The sequence below is a fragment of the Taudactylus pleione genome, unplaced genomic scaffold (genome assembly GCF_031769625.1).
Source record: "Taudactylus pleione unplaced genomic scaffold, aTauple2 ptg000792l, whole genome shotgun sequence".
NCBI lineage: Eukaryota > Metazoa > Chordata > Amphibia > Anura > Myobatrachidae > Taudactylus > Taudactylus pleione.
In genome coordinates, this window is record NW_028285194.1 from 5,821,330 (window position 1) to 5,843,186 (window position 21,857).

The 21,857-nt window shown below is 41.2% G+C and overlaps 1 protein-coding gene across 4 annotated transcripts in view; it reads left to right on the top strand.

Moving 5' to 3' along the window:
* The window catches only part of EDIL3 (EGF like and discoidin domains 3), a 681,338-nt gene that overhangs the window by 480,045 nt on the left and 179,436 nt on the right, over positions 1 to 21,857 (top strand). For all 4 annotated transcript variants that reach the window (XM_088457916.1, XM_088457918.1, XM_088457919.1 and 1 more), the window contains one exon: positions 16,077 to 16,232. In XM_088457916.1, the coding sequence (XP_088314042.1) occupies positions 16,077 to 16,232 (156 nt within the window). The remainder of the gene's footprint in view (positions 1 to 16,076; positions 16,233 to 21,857) is intronic.

Here is a 21,857-nt window from a genome sequence, read left to right on the forward strand (position 1 = left end):
AAAGATCAAGAAGACTACCCAGAGCCCATACATATACATCTAGACATATTGATTCTTCCTCATCCCAATCTCTCTCGGAGAGTGAACACACTGATTCAAGTGTGATGGGCTCTATTGTCTCTAGACCTCCCAGCGGCACTTTTTTAGGCAGAGTGACCAGATCCAATGTGGATCAGGTCAGAGGAAGAGGTCCAGATACCCTACAAGGAGAGGGGGGTACAAGAAGAAGGAGAGGCAGGGGCAGACGCTACTAAATAACGTATTCAATTTATCTAGCTATGAATTATCTACAGCAGAGTTGGAAGTTTTATCTCGTGGTCTATCGTTTGTTCCTACCAGTTTACATAATAGTTTTGGTTGGTCTGTCGACCATTATAAACTTGGTAGGAAGATGAGACTTAGAGAATTTTTTGGTAACTCCAACAACTCTATACCAGATTCATTGTTTAGATCACCTAGCATCTTTGATCCCCAAAGTAACAACGCAAGCATTAAAACCTTCTTACGGCTTTTTGATTATGATATGAGGATGGTCAACTCCAAGCCGAGATATGATAATCTGTCTAGAGCTCAAAGAATTGCCCTTAAATCTCTAATACAAAATGATCAAATTGTGATTAGACAAGCCGATAAGGGCGGAGCTACAGTGGTGCAGGATTGGCATGCCTATGACAGAGAGATCAAATGACAGTTATCTGATATAAACACTTACACCAAGGTTGATACTAGTCCTATGATTAAAGTGAAACGTAAAGTCGACTCTGCCATTGAGTTGGCATGCCAGCATGGTTGGATTGATGAAAAGGTTGCTGGGTGGTTAAGAGTGGAACATCCAGTGTGTCCGATATTATACACGCTACCTAAAATACACAAACAATTGGTTGATCCTCCAGGTAGACCGATAATATCGGCACGCAATTCTACTCTACAACCATTAGCTCAATTTGTCGATTCTTTTTTGCAATCTATTGTTGTTAAGATGCCTAGTTATGTGAAGGATACTAATGATTTTCTCACTAGTCTTAAATCATTGACATATCTTCCTGACAATATACTGTTGGCTACGTTAGATGTATCCTCGCTATACACTGTGATCCCCCATGATGGCGGCCTACAGGCTGTTAAACAAGCTCTTACAAACAATGATTATCATGGTCCTCCAGTTGAATTTATGCTGGAACTTATTGAACTAGTTTTGACTAATAATTATTTTCAATATGGTAATAGTTATTTTGTACAACGTAAAGGCACCGCCATGGGGTCAAATTTGGCGCTGGCGTATGCCAACCTATATATGGCACAATTTGAACAGATGCATATCCTACCTGTATTTGGGTCAAAAATTTTATTTTACAAGCGTTACATTGATGATTTGTTTTTGATTTGGTTGGACTCTGAGGCTCAATTTATGGACATGGTCAATTTGTTGAATGAATTGGATTCCCCTATAAAATTTACTAGTCAAGTACACCATTGTGAGATCAATTTTCTGGATGTCATGATATATCGTGATGGCAACACTCTCGGCACCACCCTTTATAGGAAGGACACTGATCGCAATACCTTACTTTACTCTACGAGTCAACATCCAAGTAATTTAAAAGAAAGTCTACCAATCTCTCAATACTTACGTATCTTTAGGAACAATTCCTCAGTTTCCCAAGCAGAAATACAAATTGCGGGCATGACCCAGCGATTTTTGGAATGAGGTTATTCAGACATGACTTTACGTAGATGTTTATCTAAGGCAAGAACATGGCACTCACAGACAGGTCTGACAGAAAATTCCAGATTGGACCCGACAAGGATGCTATTTACAAGCACCTTTGATGCAACTTCTAATTATGCCAATAAAGTTATTCGTAAACATTGGCCCATAATCACGTCAGATCGTGAATTAGGAGCATTGGGCAAGAAGCCGCCTGTTTGTGCCTATCGACGTAGTCCCAATCTTCGTAATCTTTTAATGCGACCAACTATGACACCAGAAGTAAAAACGAACACTTGGCTGCACAATCGGAAGATGGGATGTTTTAGATGTCCAGACTGTACAACTTGTCGGTCTTTATTGACTGGAGCTACTTTCGCTCATCCACACAATGGCAGAAGGATAAAAATAAAACACAAATTACATTGTCTTATGGACTTTATTATTTACATCCTAGTTTGCCCATGTGGGGTGTATTATGTCGGGATGACGAAGAGACCTTTCAGAGAACGGATGGCGAATCATCGCTCATCCATCAGAATGGCGATAGAGACACAGAAAACAGATAAACCTGTGGCACTACATTTTTTACAAGTTGGGCACTCAGTGTCCAGTATGAAATGTATGATGATAGATCATATCCCTGCTTTGAGAAGAGGTGGTGACCGGGATGTTGCCTTACGTAAACGTGAAGCAAGATGGATTTTTGAGTTAGACACTCTAGTTCCAAAGGGACTAAATGAATCCAATGCCCTTAATGTTTTTTTGAAATGATGTTGTTTTCTGTAATGATGGTGTTTTGAAATGAGGGCTTCTATATATTTATGGGAGTCCCTATTTTTCCTTCTCCTTATTTAATGTTGTTTAGGGTCATTTTTTTATATATGACTTTTTATGGTTGATTACTATTTTATGTAACATATATTTTTTTCAATGTTTGGTTTTATGCTGACATATATACCTACACCAACGCATTGCTAATAATATTTTTTTAAATGAGATTCCACTTTTGTCATGAACATTTATTCCCTGTGGTGTGTAGTTGTATTATCCTCCAGACCAGCAGGGGGTGTTATTGAGATATGTTGTGCTGCATGCCCTCTATTGTTTGGGTCCTTATGTGCTATTGAAGGCATCAGAGCAATAAACTTTTGCTGCTGAATGTGCAGATGACGTTGATCCCATTATGGGCACTCTGACACTATTATAATGACAGCCCCATGAGAATGTCAGCGCTCTTTGTAACTATAGCGCTGACTAACTCCCGACAATGATTTGTGCGCGACTTCCGGTTGTAGGTATGCGTTCCATTGCTGTGGAACGCATGGAACTTCCGGTAATAGCGCTGTTTTCTTTCTCTTATATCTGTTGTTTGATTCCATTTGGAAGTTGTTCTCGACGCTCTATGGGCGGTGGGACTCATTGCTAATAAGGAAATCATCTTAGTGTCGTCTGGGATATGTTTATTCAGTTGTTTATAATATGCAGTGACTATGTCCCAGCATACATTGTGTTTTGCGTGGGTGGAGTTCCACCTAATGGAAGTGGGTATATATGTCAGCTAGTGGTGGTGGTATTTAGTCTGTCTTTGGTTTTCAAGCTGAAACATGTCTGCTGTGATGTCCTGAAGAAGGTCCTACATTGGACCGAAACGTAGACTATGACTATTGCACTTTATGGCTCTATGCACTTTCTCCCTCAAGATGGGTAATTAAAAACCAATTTTCTTGTCAGCTACCTGGTGAGTGCCAATTCTTCTCATTTTTTATATTTCTTGGGCTGTTTTGTCCTTAATTGAGCACCCCTAAGCCGATTCTGGTGCTGCAAGTGCGGACACTCTGCATGGTTACTATATATATATATATATATATATATATATATATTAGTACTGTGCAAAAGGATTAAGGCAGGTGTGGAAAAAATGCTGCAAAGTAAGAATGCTTTAAAGATAAAAGTGCTGGTGGTTTATTTTTATCAATTAACAAACTGCAAAGTGGATGAACAGAAGAGAAATCTAAATCCAATCGATATTTGGTGTGACCACTCTTTTGCACCTTTATACAGTTATAAGCTCTGCACCCACGTCTCCACTGATCAGATAGCTGGGGTCCTCCTCATGGATCATGATCCGTATATCCAAAACAGCACAGGAGTAGTTGTGAGGGCAGTCATCACATAAAGCAAAATCAACTTGTTTATTTCATAGTAGAAAAATCAGACAGGGTTGCACATAATGCACCAACGTTTCGGTCTCAGCAAGGACTATACTGAGCTTGGAACGCATGGCTTGCATTCTACCTGTTGAGCTCCTGACTTCCGGGTATGAGATGAGCTGGTGTGTCACGTGTTCTGGTACTTGGCACATGCGCAGACCACTGCGTTCCAGGAGTGTGTCACTGGGGTCCAGTGCTGCCAGTATACTAGTGATGTATATGTGATACAGTGGTTACCGTGACACAGCGTAGATGGTGGTCATGGCCGGCATGGGTACCGTGGTGTACTATGTGAGTAATCAATGTAGTTTTATTGATTGTGACTAATGTCTTACTGGTGTGGCTTTACTCATTACTAATGTGCGGGGAGGGGTATAAATATCTAGGGCCTGGCAAGGCACATTTGTTGGTGGTTGTCTGGCTGGTATGCAGGTTCATTTGTGCTGTATTAATTGTAACCTGATGATTTGGGATTGTGCACCTTGAAAAAGGTCCTTGCTGAGACCGAAACATTGGTGGATTATGTGCAACCCTATCTGATTTTTCTACTATGAAATAAGTCGATTTTGCTTTATGTAGTAAGTGCCTTCACAACTAGTCCTAGTGTGGGGTTCCTGTGCTGTTTATATACTACATGCAGAGAGACTCATGTCAGCTAGAGATCACATTATGCACCAGTGGATCTATATACGATCCCCTGGTTGAACCACATTGTTATTACCACCAACAGTGTTTTGATCAAAAGGAATTCTGTTTCATATGAATAGCCTATTATGACTTGCTATACCCCTAATGAAGTCATATGGACGAAATGCATAGAGTGATTTTATATGGAACCTCCATATTTGTCTGCCAACAACCAAGAACCTTTACCCCAATAATAGGGCTAGACAAAGGATTAGTGTTGCCAATATACCATTGGTGGTGTTCTATTATTAATTGAAGTAAGCTTTTTATATATACGTCATTGTCTGTTACTTTTTAAGCAAAATAAATTTGCAATACTTTACACTAAAAGCTGTTATACTGCTTCTGGTGCAAGGATCTCATTATAGGACCTGACTGTATAAAGACCTACCACCTGTTGTCATCTACTCATTGAGTATACCATCCCCTACATTCCACTACCCCAAAGGGAGAACTCCAAAGTGTGGGAATCAATCACATGTAAAAGAAGTACAAGTATTGGACTCTCTAAGGATTAATGGCCCTCATTCAGAGCCGCTCGTTAGCGGCAGTACGCTCGTTCCGAGCGATGTTTGCACATCTGCGCATGCGTACGGTTTTTAGTACGCATGCGCGAACCAGTCAGTGCGGCCGAAAATCGTTGGTACGCAATATAGCGAGGGCCTGCTATTTTGAGTGACAGAATGAGGCGTATGTGGGTGGTAACAGGGGAAGGAGCTTGAAAATGGGGAGTGGAGATCCGAACGCAGGCGTGCTCAAAGGTCAAAACGGGCGTTTTATGGGTGTGTATATTTAAAACAGCAGCGTCATTGACCACGTCACTGGGTTATTTTATAGCCAGAACTGCTCGCAAATTTGTGGTAGCAAACACCAACCACAAGAATAGCGAGCAGTTCATACGCTGGTCGATGTACTCGATTAATCTAATAAATAGCGGACATGACGTATGGTGCGAGCGGCCAGGGGGCGTTTTTAACAAATAAACGAGCGTATGTTTTGCTCGCTCGTTCAGACTTAGAGGTGTGAACAGACTGCAATGTGCGTACGGATCATTTGAATAGCCACCCCTTGTTTTTAAACGAACGACCACAAATAGCGAACGGCTCTGAATCAGGCCCAAAGTTCTCTATATTACATTTGTGGCGTCTTCTGGAAATTTTTTGTGTTTAAATATATATATATATGTGTATATATATATTAGAGATGAGTGGTTCGGATTCTGTGGAATCCGAACCGCTCCGAACATTGGGGATCCGAGTCCACCCGCTGGCGTCTGTGTGTTTGATCTGTGTAGGGCAGACCGCTATCACAGCATTCTGCCCTAAACTAGAGGATCCCTGACGTCGGATTCTCTCTCGAGAATCCGACATCAGGAGGCTGCGGCACGGCCTTGAATGGGGATCCAAGTCAGGCAGGGAACACCCGAACAGCGTTCCCTGCCTGACTCGGATCCCCGTTCGAGGCTGTGCCGCAGCCTCCTGATGTCGGATTCTCAAGAGAGAATCCGACGTCAGTGATCCTCTAGTGTAGGGCAGAACGCTGTGATAGCGGTCTGCCCTACACAGATCAAACACAAAGCCGCCAGCGGCAGCTGTGTGTTTGTAATAGCAGCCAATGAGAGTCACACAGACTCTCATTGGCTGCTGCATGGAGGGAGCCAGTTGGAGCTCACTCATGAGCTCCGTCTTCTGGCTCTCTCCGCGCGTTATACAGCAGAGCAGAGCGGACGGCGGCGGGAGCGGGGATTCAGGTAAGGTTTTTTTTTCTTATGTGTGTGTGTGTAAGGGGGCATTACTGGGGGGCATACTACTACTGGGGGCCTGCTAAGTGGGGGCCTGCTAGTGGGGGGCATACTACTACTGGGGGCCTGCTAAGGGGGGCATACTACTACTGGGGGCCTGCTAATGGGGGCACTACTACTAATGGGGGCCTGCTAAGGGGGGGCACTACTACTACTGGGGGCCTGCTAAGGGGGGGCATACTACTACTGGGGGCCTGCTAAGGGAGGGCACTACTACTGGGGGCCTGCTAAGGGGGGGCATACTACTACTGGGGGCCTGCTAAGGGGGGGCATACTACTACTGGGGGCCTGCTAAGGGGTGGCATGCTACTACTGGGGGCCTGCTAAGGGGGGCATACCACTACTGGGGGCATGTTAATGGGGGCACTACTACTGGGGGCATGTTAATGGGGGCACTACTACTGGGGCACTGCTACTGGGGGGCATACTACTAGGGGGCATACTACTTGGGGCATGCTAATGGGGGCACTACTACTGGGGGCCTGCTAATGGGGGCACTGCTACTGGGGGGCATACAACTGGGGGGCATACTACTACTGGGGGCACTGCATAGGGGGACCTACTACTAAGGGGATGGCATAGGGGGCACTATATGGTTAGTAGTGGATAGATCGATGTACACTGACTGCGGCAGTGGCTTAATGTTACAGGTGCACCTGGATGGATTCCCGTTGATTGAGAGAGCAGGTGGGTTCCGAAACGTTGTTCCTTATTACATCATTTTTGAAAAGAGTTCCAGGAATGGCGTTCTGGACAGTTTCGCCCCAAAAATAGCCCTGTATTTATATATATATATATATATATATATACACAGTATTGTGACAGCACTCCAAGGGGGTTTTTCACAGTAAGCCATACAGCATCAAAAACTTTATTCTAACTTTATTTCAGACTATTACATCTTTCTTCAAGGATAAAATATATAATGAAAAGGTCATACCTTATATACAATCTCACCCCATGTGCAAACTCCATGCCACTGCCACACAACTTCCTGTCTCCTGTGTGATGATGTGACACACCAGACAGGAAACAGCTGGTGCAGACAGAGACCAATAGAACAAGTGCATCATACCATCACCATAGAAATCAAATACAACTTTATGTGAAGAGAACAAAAATTAGCATTCTTAAGATACTATATACTGCATGGTGATAAACATTTAATGAAAAATGGTGGCCAGATAGCCATCCAATAACACTATGGCTCACCTGCAGGAAACAAAAAATTAATACACACACAGTAATGGGCAGTGCATAAACCGCGGTGGTCAGACAACCATCCCGGTACATGCAAACTACATAAGCTAAAGCATAGTGCCCCAGGGGAAGCATTATTATAGATGTAAGGGTATATCAGCCTGAAATAATAGAATGGAACTTTATATCTAAAAGGACGAACCTGTGGCCGGGGATCAAACAAGATGAGTGAATACAATTAAAAACATATACTGCAGTACCAAAAAGAACAAGTGCCTAATAATTACATTATGCAACCCTTACAAATAAACTAATAACATATGTAGTAGACCCCAGGTTAAATAAATAGCCCGTCATCTCATATTACAAAAAAAAAAACATATCATCAACAGACCCAACTATAATCCAAAATCTCAATCTGCTGGCAGTAACCTTTAAAAACACAAGATCCCTCTATAGTATGTTATACCAAATCAATCCCTCATAGTTATAGCATCAACCCAAATTAAATAATACAATTCCAATTGATTTTATCATTAAGACTTTTGGGGATAAAATCCATTGTGCTTCCTTAATCAGTCGTTTTTTGGCTCTATCCCCTCCCCTCAATGAGGGAGGGACATGATCAATTATAAAATATTTGAGGGACGCCAAAGTATGACCCCGTTCCTTAAAGTTCTTGGTAACTGGTTGGTCAATCGTACTGCCATCCAGTGCCGAGCGACTAGCAGAGCGATGGGCTGCCATACGCTCACTGAACTTTCTGGTAGTCTGCCTGATGTAGTATAGGCCTGAAGGGCACACAATGATATAAACAGCATACATACTACTACACATTAGCACATGGCGTATATCATACACCTTGCCCACATGGGGATGTATAAAAGATTGCAAGCTATCATAAAAGAACAGGTGGTACAATTACTATATACTATATTTATAGCACCTAAGGGTTTCCAATCTACATTACGCAAAACCGGCATGCCCATGACCGTGATATCCGATGCACTAGTCTGTCCCTACGATTTCTCCCTTCTAAAGGCAGCAATGGGTCTAGTATTTTTAAAAATGGGGAGATCATTATCTGAGGACACAATTAGCTTTCATAATAATGGGGCTGGCTATTGTACAATCACTTGTGATCTCAAATATAGCAGTGAGGGGGGGGGGCTTGGACTGCACACCCTAATTTCAAACATAATAAGAGGTGCTGCCATGCTGAGACTTGTAGTACAATGCAGGGGACATAGAATGCAGGTGTACACTCTAGGTACTAAGAACAATGATAGACAAAATAATCCTGATAACCTCTACAATTAAAATGGAGTATAAGTGAGGTTCTTAGTGCATGTTTGCCCACCCACCGTATCCAGGTGAACCTCATAAAATGGGTCCCTAACATCCCTAATACTAACACATTACTTAAATATTAACTTAGGGCGAATTGCAGAGATCTTGAAAAAGAAGGGTCAACACAGCAAATATTGACTCTTTGCATAAACTTAATGTAATTTGCAATAAATGCCTTTGACACTTATAAAATGCTTGTAATTTTACTGCACTATACCATAGTCACATCTGACAAAAAGGTCTAAAAACACTGAAGCAGCAAACTTTGTGAAAACCAATACTTGTGTCATTCTCAAAACTTTTGGCCATGGCTGTAGAGATATATATATATATATATATATATATATCTACATATACATATATATATATATACATATATATATATATATATATATATATATATATATACATATATATACATATATATGAATCATGCAGTATCCGGCACGCTGAGGCTGCTGTAAGCCTTTCTTGGGTGCCCTCCATTTTTGTGCGCCAACCAAAGGACAGTGCTTTTTTCTTTCTTCTTTTCTTGTATATTGTTAATTACTGTCTATGGCAGCACCCCCACAGGATAAATACACAATTTGTGATTTACTATTGAATTGGGGCCATTAAATAATTTATTTCTCCAAATTAATCCTTGTGCAGAGGTTTTTTCCAAATTCCCTATCCTTTAGTTAATTGCCCTCCATATGGGCAAGGAAACCCTCCAAATAGATCAAGCAAATAGGCAGCACTCCAAGTCTTGAGATGATAAAATAAGATGTGTCTTATGTCTGTCCTGATGACGGGGTAGCAGTCCCCGCAACGTCGATGCAATAAAGACACGTCTTATTTTATCATCTCAAGTCTTGGAGGGCCGCCTATTTGCTTGATCTCTTTATATATATATATATATATATATATAAACTTCACGGCGCCTGCCATGCTATGCATTCAGTATGGTGTTGATCGGAGCTGTGGATTGGTCAAATCATAATCACCAGCAAGTTCAACCCACTCTGATTAATTGCAGCTGGACCCCACATGTCTCAGTGAACTTCACTGTAGCCATGAGGTTAATTGATACTTTTGGTCATTGACACATTTTATGAATCAACCTCATTACTACAATGCAGTTCACTGAGGCCCCTTAAGGGTCTAGCTGCAGCTGACCAATCAGATTAGCTTTCTTACTTTGGAGTGGACACAGTCCCTATGGACAACTGACTGCACAACACAGTCCAGCCAGCCCCTATGGACTTTGGAGGAGTGGACACAGCCCCTATGGACAACAGCAGCACAGCGCAGCACAGCACAGCACTACTCTGCACTACACTACACTACACTACACAGCCCAGCTAGCCCTAACTCCCACCCTCCCTCTTCACTGTCCACAGCCAAGTGAGAAAATGGCGCCGACGGAGGTACCTTATATAGGATCCAAAACCCGCGAGACCCGGAAGGCGGGATGATGACATTTTGCCTCGATTTCAGATCCGAGTCAGGCGGGAAAAGTCGAGCCTGACTCGGATCGGCCTCGGATCGGGGGGGTTCGGATTTCAGAAATCTGAACCCGCTCACCCCTAATATATATATATATATATATATATATATATATATATATATACCTTTAAAACTCCAATTCCATAAAGTTATGTCTAGATTTCCACTTGCCTCAAATAATACAGCTGGTCCAGTAAGTGTTGACAATGAAGATGAGAGTGTTGTGGAAATTTTTTTTTTCATATTTTGAAGTCATTTACAGTACTCAGTACAGTGGGAGGGTTGCAGCTCTGAGAAAAGATTTTGGGTACCAGAATAAAACATCAATGTTGGTTTGAGAAGTCAATCAATGTTACTCCGTGAATGAGAACCCCTGAGAAGGAAGAATGATGTCAGAAGGTCCAAACTTTGAACCCAGGCTTCTGGGTGGCTGATCTGGAACCTTGTTTGTCTGTCTCTGAGACAAGAAAGTTATTCTTGTTGCAGTTCATGTAGGAATAAACCAAGGGATTTATAAGTACTCTGGGAGCCTCACCTGTACCAGATCAGTTGGGAATCAGAAGAATATGTCTCTGCTTGATTACTCAAGTTTTAACTGCCTCTTCTTTACTTACAGTATACTCCACTTCTTCCTGCCCTGACATTGGCTTGTCTCTGATTCTGTTCACTATGGCAAATCGACTCATTAGGGGGGAATCAATTAGCTGCCTGGCCACGATGTGCTGTTCCAAAAAGGTACATCATGGCCAGCAACATGACTTGTTTTTCTTTGCAACTCATAGAAGTGTGTAGAAAACTTAGCGAAGTTGAGCTACTGTAATAGCACAAAGAATGTGCTCAGCCAAACAGCATGGGATATCCTGCAGCACATTTCTGCTAAATATGTCCCCCCTCCAAGATATGATATAATTCTTTACTAGGGGTTGTGTCACCCAGTGATGCTACTAACCCTTTCACCCTCAACTCTGGTCTCTTTGTGCGCACCTATGGCACTTGTGAAAGTGTCCTGCAAAGCCACCCCAACCCCCCTGTTGAATGACTTTGTAAGGGCATGACTGCGTGTCACTTCCCCGTTCTCATCACTCCTGGTGCTTGCCCAGTGCTCTGGAAGCTGCAGCCCCTAGCCTCTCCGTACACAGTGTGGATGATATATGCATGCGGCCGTCATCCATCACCATTATCATTATTGCTTGGTGACACATTCCAAGAGTGTGACACCACAATAGCAGAGCAGCTCTGCTATTTTGGTGTCACCCCCTCGGATGGTGTCATCCTGTGCAACCCACACATCTCTAGTGATGTCACTGATACTAGGGACTTTCTTGACTTCTAAAAAAATTCCATACTAGCTGTTCGCTAAAGTCCTGGATTGTGAAGAATAAGGGAGTCCTCATCTTCCAAACTTGTACTTGACGTATACTAAAAAAAACCCCATACATTTAAGTATTTTGATGTTTATTAGAGTTTTTTCATTTGTTCCAAAACAATCCTGTCTGGACATAGTATAACAGCATTCAAGGACTAGTGATTATGGGCCTGATTCACTACCGATTGCAACTGCAATTACGCACGCAATCGGCCAATTGTTGCGTTCTGCGCATGCGTTGCAGAGCGCGAACCGGCCACTGTGATCGGGACAGTGACCACGCAGAACCATCACAGAGTGATTGACAGGTGACGGTGGGGGGGTCGGCAAATCACAGGCGTACCATTGTGTTTGAACTCCGTCGCAGGGGCGTGCATAAATTATCCACTGCGAGGCCGTACGCAGCCTGAGGACTCATAGAACAATTTCTGACTAAGGTCAGAGCAGTGGGCGTCCTTATGTAGTGCTGCGATGGCATAGCGTTCGCAGTGGATTAGCATACTATCGCAGTAAGACTGCGTGCATAATCGCTATTGCAATTGCAGTTGTGATCGGTATTGAATCAGACCCTATGTTTGCTCTTGATTCAAATAAAGTATATTACTTTATCTATTTCCATTATACTCCTATAGCTAATGCTTCTCAGAAACAAGAAATGAATCATATTAAATGTGATTTAGGCGCATTAGCAAATACAGATAATATATGGGATGAATATTTATCTATATTATAAATATTGAGCTTAACTTCCTGACCACAATTGAAAAGCAATTAATTCTCATCAGTTACATTACAGTGTTAGTACCTGCAGAAATATATACCAACATTATGTACTGTCACATGTGACACTGATTAACAGTTGTGAGACACTGTTTTCATATTTGTTTTGCAAGGGATTGGGCTTTTAATTAAAAAGGTGAAAGACAAAGAACAGCAACTTTAATTATGATAAGTGTTGCAATGTTGATTTTTTTTTTTTTATTAGGCTTCAAGTACAGCAAATAGCTTAGCCAAGGTTGCCTACCTAATTATATTCTTTAAAAAAAATATATTGTTTCATTATTTTAAAGTAAAAATGATGAACACAGCACTGTAATAGAATAAGCATTGTATTGTAATAAAATCGTAAGTATGCTCTCCAAGGTTACACAAGTATTGTAAAACAATCTTCTGCAGCAGAGTTTGAGCTTAGACGTGCTTTCTATAGCTCTATCTTAACCGCCATTCTCAATGTCTGGTCTAGAGTTCAAAGATGATCCATTCTAAATAGTTTGCTTTCCATCACAAAGAGTAATAATTTTATTTTTGTACAAGTACTTACTTTATAAGTGCTCTAGCTTAATAATTCCTCCTTTTATATTTTCTACAGTATTGCCCCCAGGCCTGTACTGACCTTCCGTATCTCTTGCTAATCTTCTGTTGTTTTTTTTTTAAACAGAGAATTCCATCCTTGATGTATTAATATCAGTAAACTGTCTCGTTGTGGAGCAGGGACCACATGTTATTCTTCTGTCAGTACTTTTCATACAGTCTAGACTCCTTTAAGCAGCTGGGAGATGGTAGAAAATCCCACATGAGCAGATCGTTTGCCTTTCATGCTAAGACACTAGTTTTATAATGCATGCTGTACAAGACAACTTGTATTTCATCTATTAATCTCACATTCATAAAATTAATCTCACGTACTGCTTAATGCAAATTATCATTAAAAGGATTTCAGACTCTGCATGTAGAGTGTTCTTGTATGATTGATGGATGTATTCTGCAAAGACATCCCCTATAAACAACTGCAGTTGTCCACCTCTTGGCAATTTGTCATTACCATTGATCATTCACATCATGTCGAATATTCAACCCAACTACCTCCACATTTCCAAGGTTCCACTATTACTTTCTCTAAGGACAAGCAAATAGCAACGTTTTCAATCTCCCTTCAATTACCAGGGCACAGCTTCTAGAGACTGGTGGTGGCTGCCCTTGAGCAATGATCTTATGGAACATTGTTGCGTGTGACAAGTGATAATATGTCCTTGTTCGCCATTCTAAGGCCATATAAATGATTGATCATGATCCTCCAGCACAAGATACAAGGTGTCTACCTTATATCTCATAAAAATTCAAAGTGAAATGAATAAAGGAATAATTCCCTACAGTGTGGGCTAGGATGACATTCTGTTACATGTAGCAATGATTATTAAGCATTTCTCCCGGAAAATAATAATTTTTTCTGGAGATGCAAATTACACATGTAATTAATTCTTTTTTCACAATAGTTATGAAGAGAAAAGGTAAGAACACGAAGCAAGATGTGAAAGCTATAGGGAAGCCCCGGAAGTCGCCATCGATACATTTTAAAGTGATATCTAGTTAAAATATTAACGGTTTTTACTTCATTAAGACATTATCAAACTACTTCTACATCATGGCAACCACTTATCTATAAATTCTTCATGTGACAGTAGCTGTGCAGACTTTCTATGTCTATTGTGTGTGTTATATATATTGTATTGTGTTGGGGTGTCTTATAAGCCTAGGTTAGCAAACGTTAATGTAACTGTCTGTTATGTTTGTCATGGTTTGGTTGAATATTATGCTAAGAGATAATATCACATTGTTATAAAATTTGCACGGCTGAGAAACAAGTGTTACCTAATGTCTAGGACATTTGTTCTAAGCACACTTTTATTACAATATGGGCCATTGGGTCGCCATTTTATTGTAACCTAAAGCTGATACTTGAAATAATCACTCATTTTAATAACCTATTTATCAGGGCTGTAAATAGGTGTGTGCCACCTGTGGACGCAGAGCCCTGGGGATGGCACAATAGCACCTGCAAAGGGCTTGCAGGGTGCCTGGAACAACACCCTGCTGCCAGTAATGCTACTGCAACGGTGCCTGGAACATGCAAAGGGCAAGCACCCTACAGCCTGTAGCGTTGCCCAGAGTTTCCTAAGGATGCTCCCGACAGCAGCCTTCTTCTAAGAGGCCCCTAGAGCACGTAATGTCATGGGTTTAGGAGGCGGGGTCTGCACAGGACATTCTACCACCCTGTTATGGCGCTGCATTGTATAATGTACCCGCTAATGCAAATTATAAGGATATTTGATGTCCATGAAGAGATTCGAGAACATATGAAAGCACTCACTACAGATATCTGCTATAGCTGATTAGGGGGTGCATTTTTCCTTATTTTATATGTGTTGGAACACAGAAATGAACAGTGACATAAGAACTGTCCATTTATGTTCCTCCAATATCTATAGTGTTGCAGAGCCCTTGTGTTGACTTATAAATAAATGATATTAATATATATATATATATTTTTTTTTTTTTTTTCTTTTTTACAGCTATAGGGGTCTATGGGGGTGATTTAGCATAGGACAGAATTGCAAAGCCGCACATAAGCAACTTAGCAATTCTATCCTTACTAATATGCAAATGCAGTAGGAGGTGCCTGACACCCTTGCTGCATTTGCAATCCCAGCACTGCGACTAACGCCACAAGCTGAGATAATCATTGCGACCATCAGTTGCGTTGGTGGACGGCACCAGCCAGCTGAGTAAGCCTCAGCTCACACAGGCTGGCCGGCTTGTGAGGCCAGGAAACCGCATCCGTGGATGCAGATCCTGGCCTTGCCACTCCCGTTGCGACCCCGTTTCCAGGAACGTCGGCCATCCCCACCCCATAAATGCCTCTGCCTGTCAATCAGGTAGGGGCATAGCAGGGGCTGCATGCAATCACGGGTCATGTGTACGGGCATATTCCCGATAATTGGGAATCTGCGTTCAGCATTGCACTTACGTGCAATGCTGAATCAGCCCTTATGGAGAGAGATAAAGTGGAGTGAGATAAAGTACCAACCAATCAGCTCCCAACTGTCATTTTACAAACACAGGGGTCTAAATACTAAGCTTTGGAGAGAGATAAAGTTGATGGAGATAAAGTGCCAACCAGTCAACTCCTATCATTTTTCAAACACAGCCTGTAAAGTGACAGGAGCTGATTGGATTGTACTTTATCTCTCTCCACTTTATCTCTCTCCAAGGCTTAGTACATCTCTCCCATAATATACAAAGTTTTATACATACATTAACCTTGTGTTTAATAAACAGAGAGTTTACACCATATGTTTTAATGAACATTTTAGAAAAATAACATGAAAATAAATCTTAAAAAATATGAACCCCGTATAGAAGAAATGCAGTACTCAATGTATTATTTACTGATTTATTTAGGTATTTATTTATTTATTTTAACAGATTAATTTACAGAGGAAAATGAGAGTCACTGGTGTTATTACTCAAGGAGCGAAGAGAATAGGAAGCCCAGAATATATAAAATCATATAAGATTGCATACAGTGATGATGGAAAGTCATGGTCAACATACAAAGTAAAACGAAGCAGTGAAGATATGGTAAGTCATTTATCTAGCTGATTGTAAATGAGATCTATACCTGTATGTAAATGAGATCTATACCTGTATGTAAATGAGATCTATACCTGTATGTAAATGAGATCCATACCTGTATGTAAATGAGATCCATACGTGTATGTAAATAAGATCTATACCTGTATGTAAATTAGATCTATATGTGTATGTAAATGAGATCTATACGTGTATGTAAATAAGATCTATACCTGTATGTAAATGAGATCTATATATGTATGTAAATGAGATCTATACCTGTATGTAAATGAGATCTATACCTGTATGTAAATGAGATCCATACCTGTATGTAAATGAGATCCATACGTGTATGTAAATAAGATCTATACCTGTATGTAAATTAGATCTATACGTGTATGTAAATGAGATCTATACGTGTATGTAAATAAGATCTATACCTGTATGTAAATGAGATCTATATATGTATGTAAATGAGATCTATACCGGTATGTAAATGAGATCTATACGTCTATGTAACACTTCACCAGCCCTTTATCTTAAGAAAAGGAAATGTGGCTACTGTACTGCTCTGCAAAACTAAGAACACTGGTGCGCATACTCCACACTCGCGAACACCCCATCTTGCTTCTCATACCTATGGTCTAAGGGAAACATCTACGGACACTTGTACAAACTGAGGGCCTGATTCAGTGGTGCACACTATTCATGCGTGGATAAGATTTCTTACAGATTCGCATTTGTGAAAATATGTAAATGCCAGTTTAAGCATTCCCCTTGTGTAGTAACATGTGACGGACTGAGCAAACCCCGCCACACCCACTTATCTGTGCAGTGCTGAAGTCCGCTGGTAGATCCGACCACTCCACCTTTGCCGCGCCATTGGTCGGAACATCATCTCCTTCAGCAGCCCCTGGGTAGCGCAGTCTTCCTTTTAACTTTCATAAAATATGGTCACTGTGGCTGTGGTGCTGCAAAAGAGATTGCAGCCATATGCCGAATCACTCTCATAACACTCCCATAATACGCCAATGAGACGCCCTCTTTTGCGTCACCTCCCAGTCTCTACCCTGGAATGCCCATGAATCACAGGTGCAGTCTCTAATCATAGTGATGACATATGCAACGGCATCAATCATCAATAGTATACATGGCCTCACTGATGACCTACAGTATACTGTGCAGGCAATGTCAGTATATATGGCCTGATTCAGGGATGGACGCTAATGTGATCGAAGTTGCGATTTTGCACGGAACACAGCTGCGAAAATATGCTAATAGAATAAAGCATAAAGTTGCCCACTGCTGCCTTCTCATATGTGTACGACGTTGCTTAAATATCGGTAACATCGACGCACGACGACCAGACTCGGCAACCCTCCTGACACCCAGAAGGCCCTCATGCTGCATAGGAGATCGCAAGGGCAAATTTATGCACACAACAATGCATGCAACGGCGTTAAAACGGACACCTCCCTGTTACCACCCTGAAACGCTGACAACCAATCACTCACTTTGCGATGGATTCCTCCCAGTGGCAAATGCAGGATTTTGAAAGGGGCTTTTCCAAATCCTTGGTTATTGAACCAATGAAAAAACATCTAGCCACAAATAAATAAATATATATATATGTGTCCACAAATGAAAAAATGAATGGCACTCCTGGACTGGTATAGTTGAAATAAAAGAGTCAGAGACTCAACTGGTGCAGTAGATCAACGTTTTAGCGTCAAGCGCTTTTATCAAGACATGCATACAATAAGAAATACAAACATTAAATACCTGTAGTAAACGCCTTGTGTCCATCACCAACCAACGCTCCGGTGCTGACGCTGGCGACGTCATCACAAAAGGACACATCAGCGGCAAGAGCGCAATGGAGGGTGTGGTCAATGTCACCATGGTGCCATCACCATGACAATAAATATATACAACAGACAGACGCTAGTGGAAAAACTGTCATTAAATGCTGGACTAGCATGTCAACATCACAGAATGTGACCAACAATCATAGGGGATAATAGGACTATATAACTACGTATAAATCTCTATGTACAAGCTAATAAATAGCTTCAAATAGTACGACTATATATATATAAACAAGCACAAACACTGAGAACTAGATAATGTGCACATATTAGAAAAAAAACATGTGTCTTAATCATATAGAGAGAGCATAACACTGTAGAACACCTACATAAACTATCGAATAGACAAGCATGAGTCCTCCATATACCTATCTAAGACCATGTAGTAGAAGACTGTCCATATAAGAACATTAGAAAGACAGTAATAATGATACAACCATAGAAAAAGAAGGAAAAAGTAGACTGCACTGCTGTGACTGGATACTAACATGTGCTTGATTAATCAAATGAATAACACTTTAGCCTCTTTGAATCAAGAAATATTCAACAACATTTATTAGACACACAATAATAAAAATAGATAAAATGTAACTCTAAATTAAGAGTATAAATCACAATAGTACAGTTGTTACAACAACTCATATGGCATTTTAAAAGTATCCGATTGTAGATCTTTAACCAATACGGAATAGTACTTTGTTGTAAGTTCAATTAATGAGAAATCACGGGTCAAATGCTCACCATTAATCACATACACAAAATAGAAGTATTCGGCAAAGGCTTGATGTAAATAAATTTCCAGTTGGTATTTGTAGTGCATCGGAAAGTGCTTAAAATAAATATTGTTGGAAATAAAATATTTGCAAGGCTGGATAGCTTTCAGTAGTAACAAAGCCGTGAAATGCCACCTGGCGATAAGGTAAAGTGGCGGCTGAACTGGGACTGATGTCCGCACTGTATCACTGTCCTAGGTATATCCCCCGTTGCCGTCAGGCAATATGCTGGATGTAGCCCTCAGTGGTAATGGAGCCGTAAGTTGTCACTTGGAGGAGATGGTAGTGTAGCGGCTGTGTTGAGACTGGCGTCCGTCCTGCGCCGCAGACCCAGGTCACTCCCCTGTTAACGGCAAGCAATGTGTAGAGCAGTAAACACCAGTACCTATGCCGCCAGCCTGATGCGCTCCGATAAATGGGAGCTCCCGTCTCTCCGTGCCTTGTGGATAATGGTGGCAGGGACCAAACTGCTGAGTTGCTGAACACTGTTCACAGTGTTTAACCCTTTTGACGCGTTTCACTCATCTGTTGGAGCTTTTTCAAGATAGCTATCTTGCATATCCCCCAGTTTCGCCAACATCTATATGTTCATGGTGGAAAAGGAATTTTTTTCAGGATCCAAATACTGCTAAATATATATCGGGTTATTCCCGATATATAGATGACATCTTTTTGTTTTGGCACATTACACAGGATTCCTTTATACTGTTTATGAATAACATCAACCACCAAGAGTCTCCGATCAAATTCACATTTGACTGTAGCTATGATAATATACATTATTTAGATGTAAGTGTCAAAATCGATAAAGAAGGACACATTCAAGCTACAATGTTCTACAAAGAGACGGATAGAAATACATTATTATCAACAAACAGTCATCACCCGCCAGCTCTCATACAGGGTCTCCCGTTCTCACAATTCCTTAGGGTGATACGTATATGCAGTGATCCTAATGATGTCAGAACACAACTTCAAAAGATGCTATTGAATTTCCTTCAACGAGGATACCACTACAAAGCCCTTATAAAAGCTAGAGACAAGGCTCTACTCATTACTAGACAGGAGGCCCTGACATCATCTACTAAGACACGTACTGATAATAAAATTGTATGGACGCAACAATATTCCACTAAGAGTGAAGATTGGATGAAAACTGCTAAATCTGCTTGGCCCATTGTCTCTTCTGACAAGCACTTACCAGCTTTATTTGAATGTTCCATACTATCCTTATATAAAAGATGTAGCAATATTCGGGATATGACAGTGCATAATGATATCAGTCATCAGTCAAGTAAACCAGTCCATTTTTTATCTTGTAAGCCAGGCAATTATAGGTGCACAGGTTGCACCACTTGTAGCTATTTAGAGATTGGCGACAATTTTTTACATCCACAGTCTGGTAAAGTCTTCCAAATCAAGTATCCTCTTCCATGTTCTAGTAGATTTATTGTATACTATATTAGGTGTCCCTGCAGCATATTATATTTGGTTAAAACCATGCGACAGATGAAGGAAAGGATTTCGCTACACCGTTTGAGTATGCGGGCAGCCTTGGATGGAAAGAGTTGTGACCAATCAGTGGTGCGTCACTTTCGTGACTTTCAACATAATTTGTCAAGCATCAGATATAAAATTATTAATTGGGTTCCAGAGGTGGTAACAGAGATCGTATCCTGTTACAGAAGGAAGCCAAGTGGATCTATACATTGCAAACGGTTCATCCTTTGGGCCTCAATGAAAATTTATTGCTTACATGTTTTTTATGATGGTCTATAGTTCTGCATTTACTTGTTATTGTTATATATAGGGCATGATGTCTTAAGTTAGGAATGTATCATTATTACTGTCTTTCTAATGTTCTTATATGGACAGTCTTCTACTACATGGTTTTAGATAGGTATATGGAAGACTCATGCTTGTCTATTCGATATTTTATGTAGGTGTGCTACAGTGTTATGCTCTCTCTATATGATTAAGACACATGTTTTTTTTCTAATATGTGCACATTATCTAGTTCTCAGTGTTTGTGCTTGTATACATATATAGTCGTACTATTTGAAGCTATTTATTAGCTTGTACATAGAGATTTATACATAGTTATATAGTCCTATTATCCCCTATGATTGTTGGTCACATTCTGTGATGCTGACAATTTAGTCCAGCGTTTAATGGCAGTTTTTCCACTAGCGTCTGTCTGTTGTATATATTTATTGTCATGGTGATGGCACCATGGTGACATTGACCACGCCCCCGTTGCGCTCATGCCGCTGATGTGTCCTTTTGTGATGATGTCATCGGCGCCAGCGCCGGAGCATTGGATGGTGATGGACATGAGGCGTTTTCTACAGGTATTTAATGTCTGTATTTTTTATTGTATGCATGTCTTGATAAAAGCGCTTGACGCTGAAACGTTGATCTACTGCACCAGTTGAGTCTCGGACTCTTTTGTTGCAACTATACCAGTCCATATATATATGTATAGAAACAGCTTACACAGGATTTAGGACCACTACAGTTATTATGCGACTCTATGCCGCCTATGACAGGGTACACACACACTGACTGACACTAACACACACACCTCTATAGCTAAAAAACATGAATGCAGCAGGCAAATAAATACAGCCAGCATGGTACATTAAAGACCCCCCTCCCCCCAGTAGTGCCCATTATAAAGTGCCCCCGGTAGTGGTCCCCCTATGCAGTGCCCCCAGTAGTGCCCCTTATACAGTGCCCCCTTATACAGTGCCCCCAGTAGTGCCTCTTGTATAGTGTCCCCAGTAGTGCCCCTTATGCAGTGCCCCCAGTAGTGCCCCTTATGCAGTGCCCCCAGTAGTGTCCCATATACAGTGCCCCCCTATGTAGTGCCCCCATTAGTGGTTCCCCTATGCAGTACCCCTTATACAGTGCCCTCAGTAGTGCCTCTTATACAGTGACCCCATTAGTGGGCCCCCTATGCTGTGCCCCCAGTAGTGCCCCTTATACAGTGC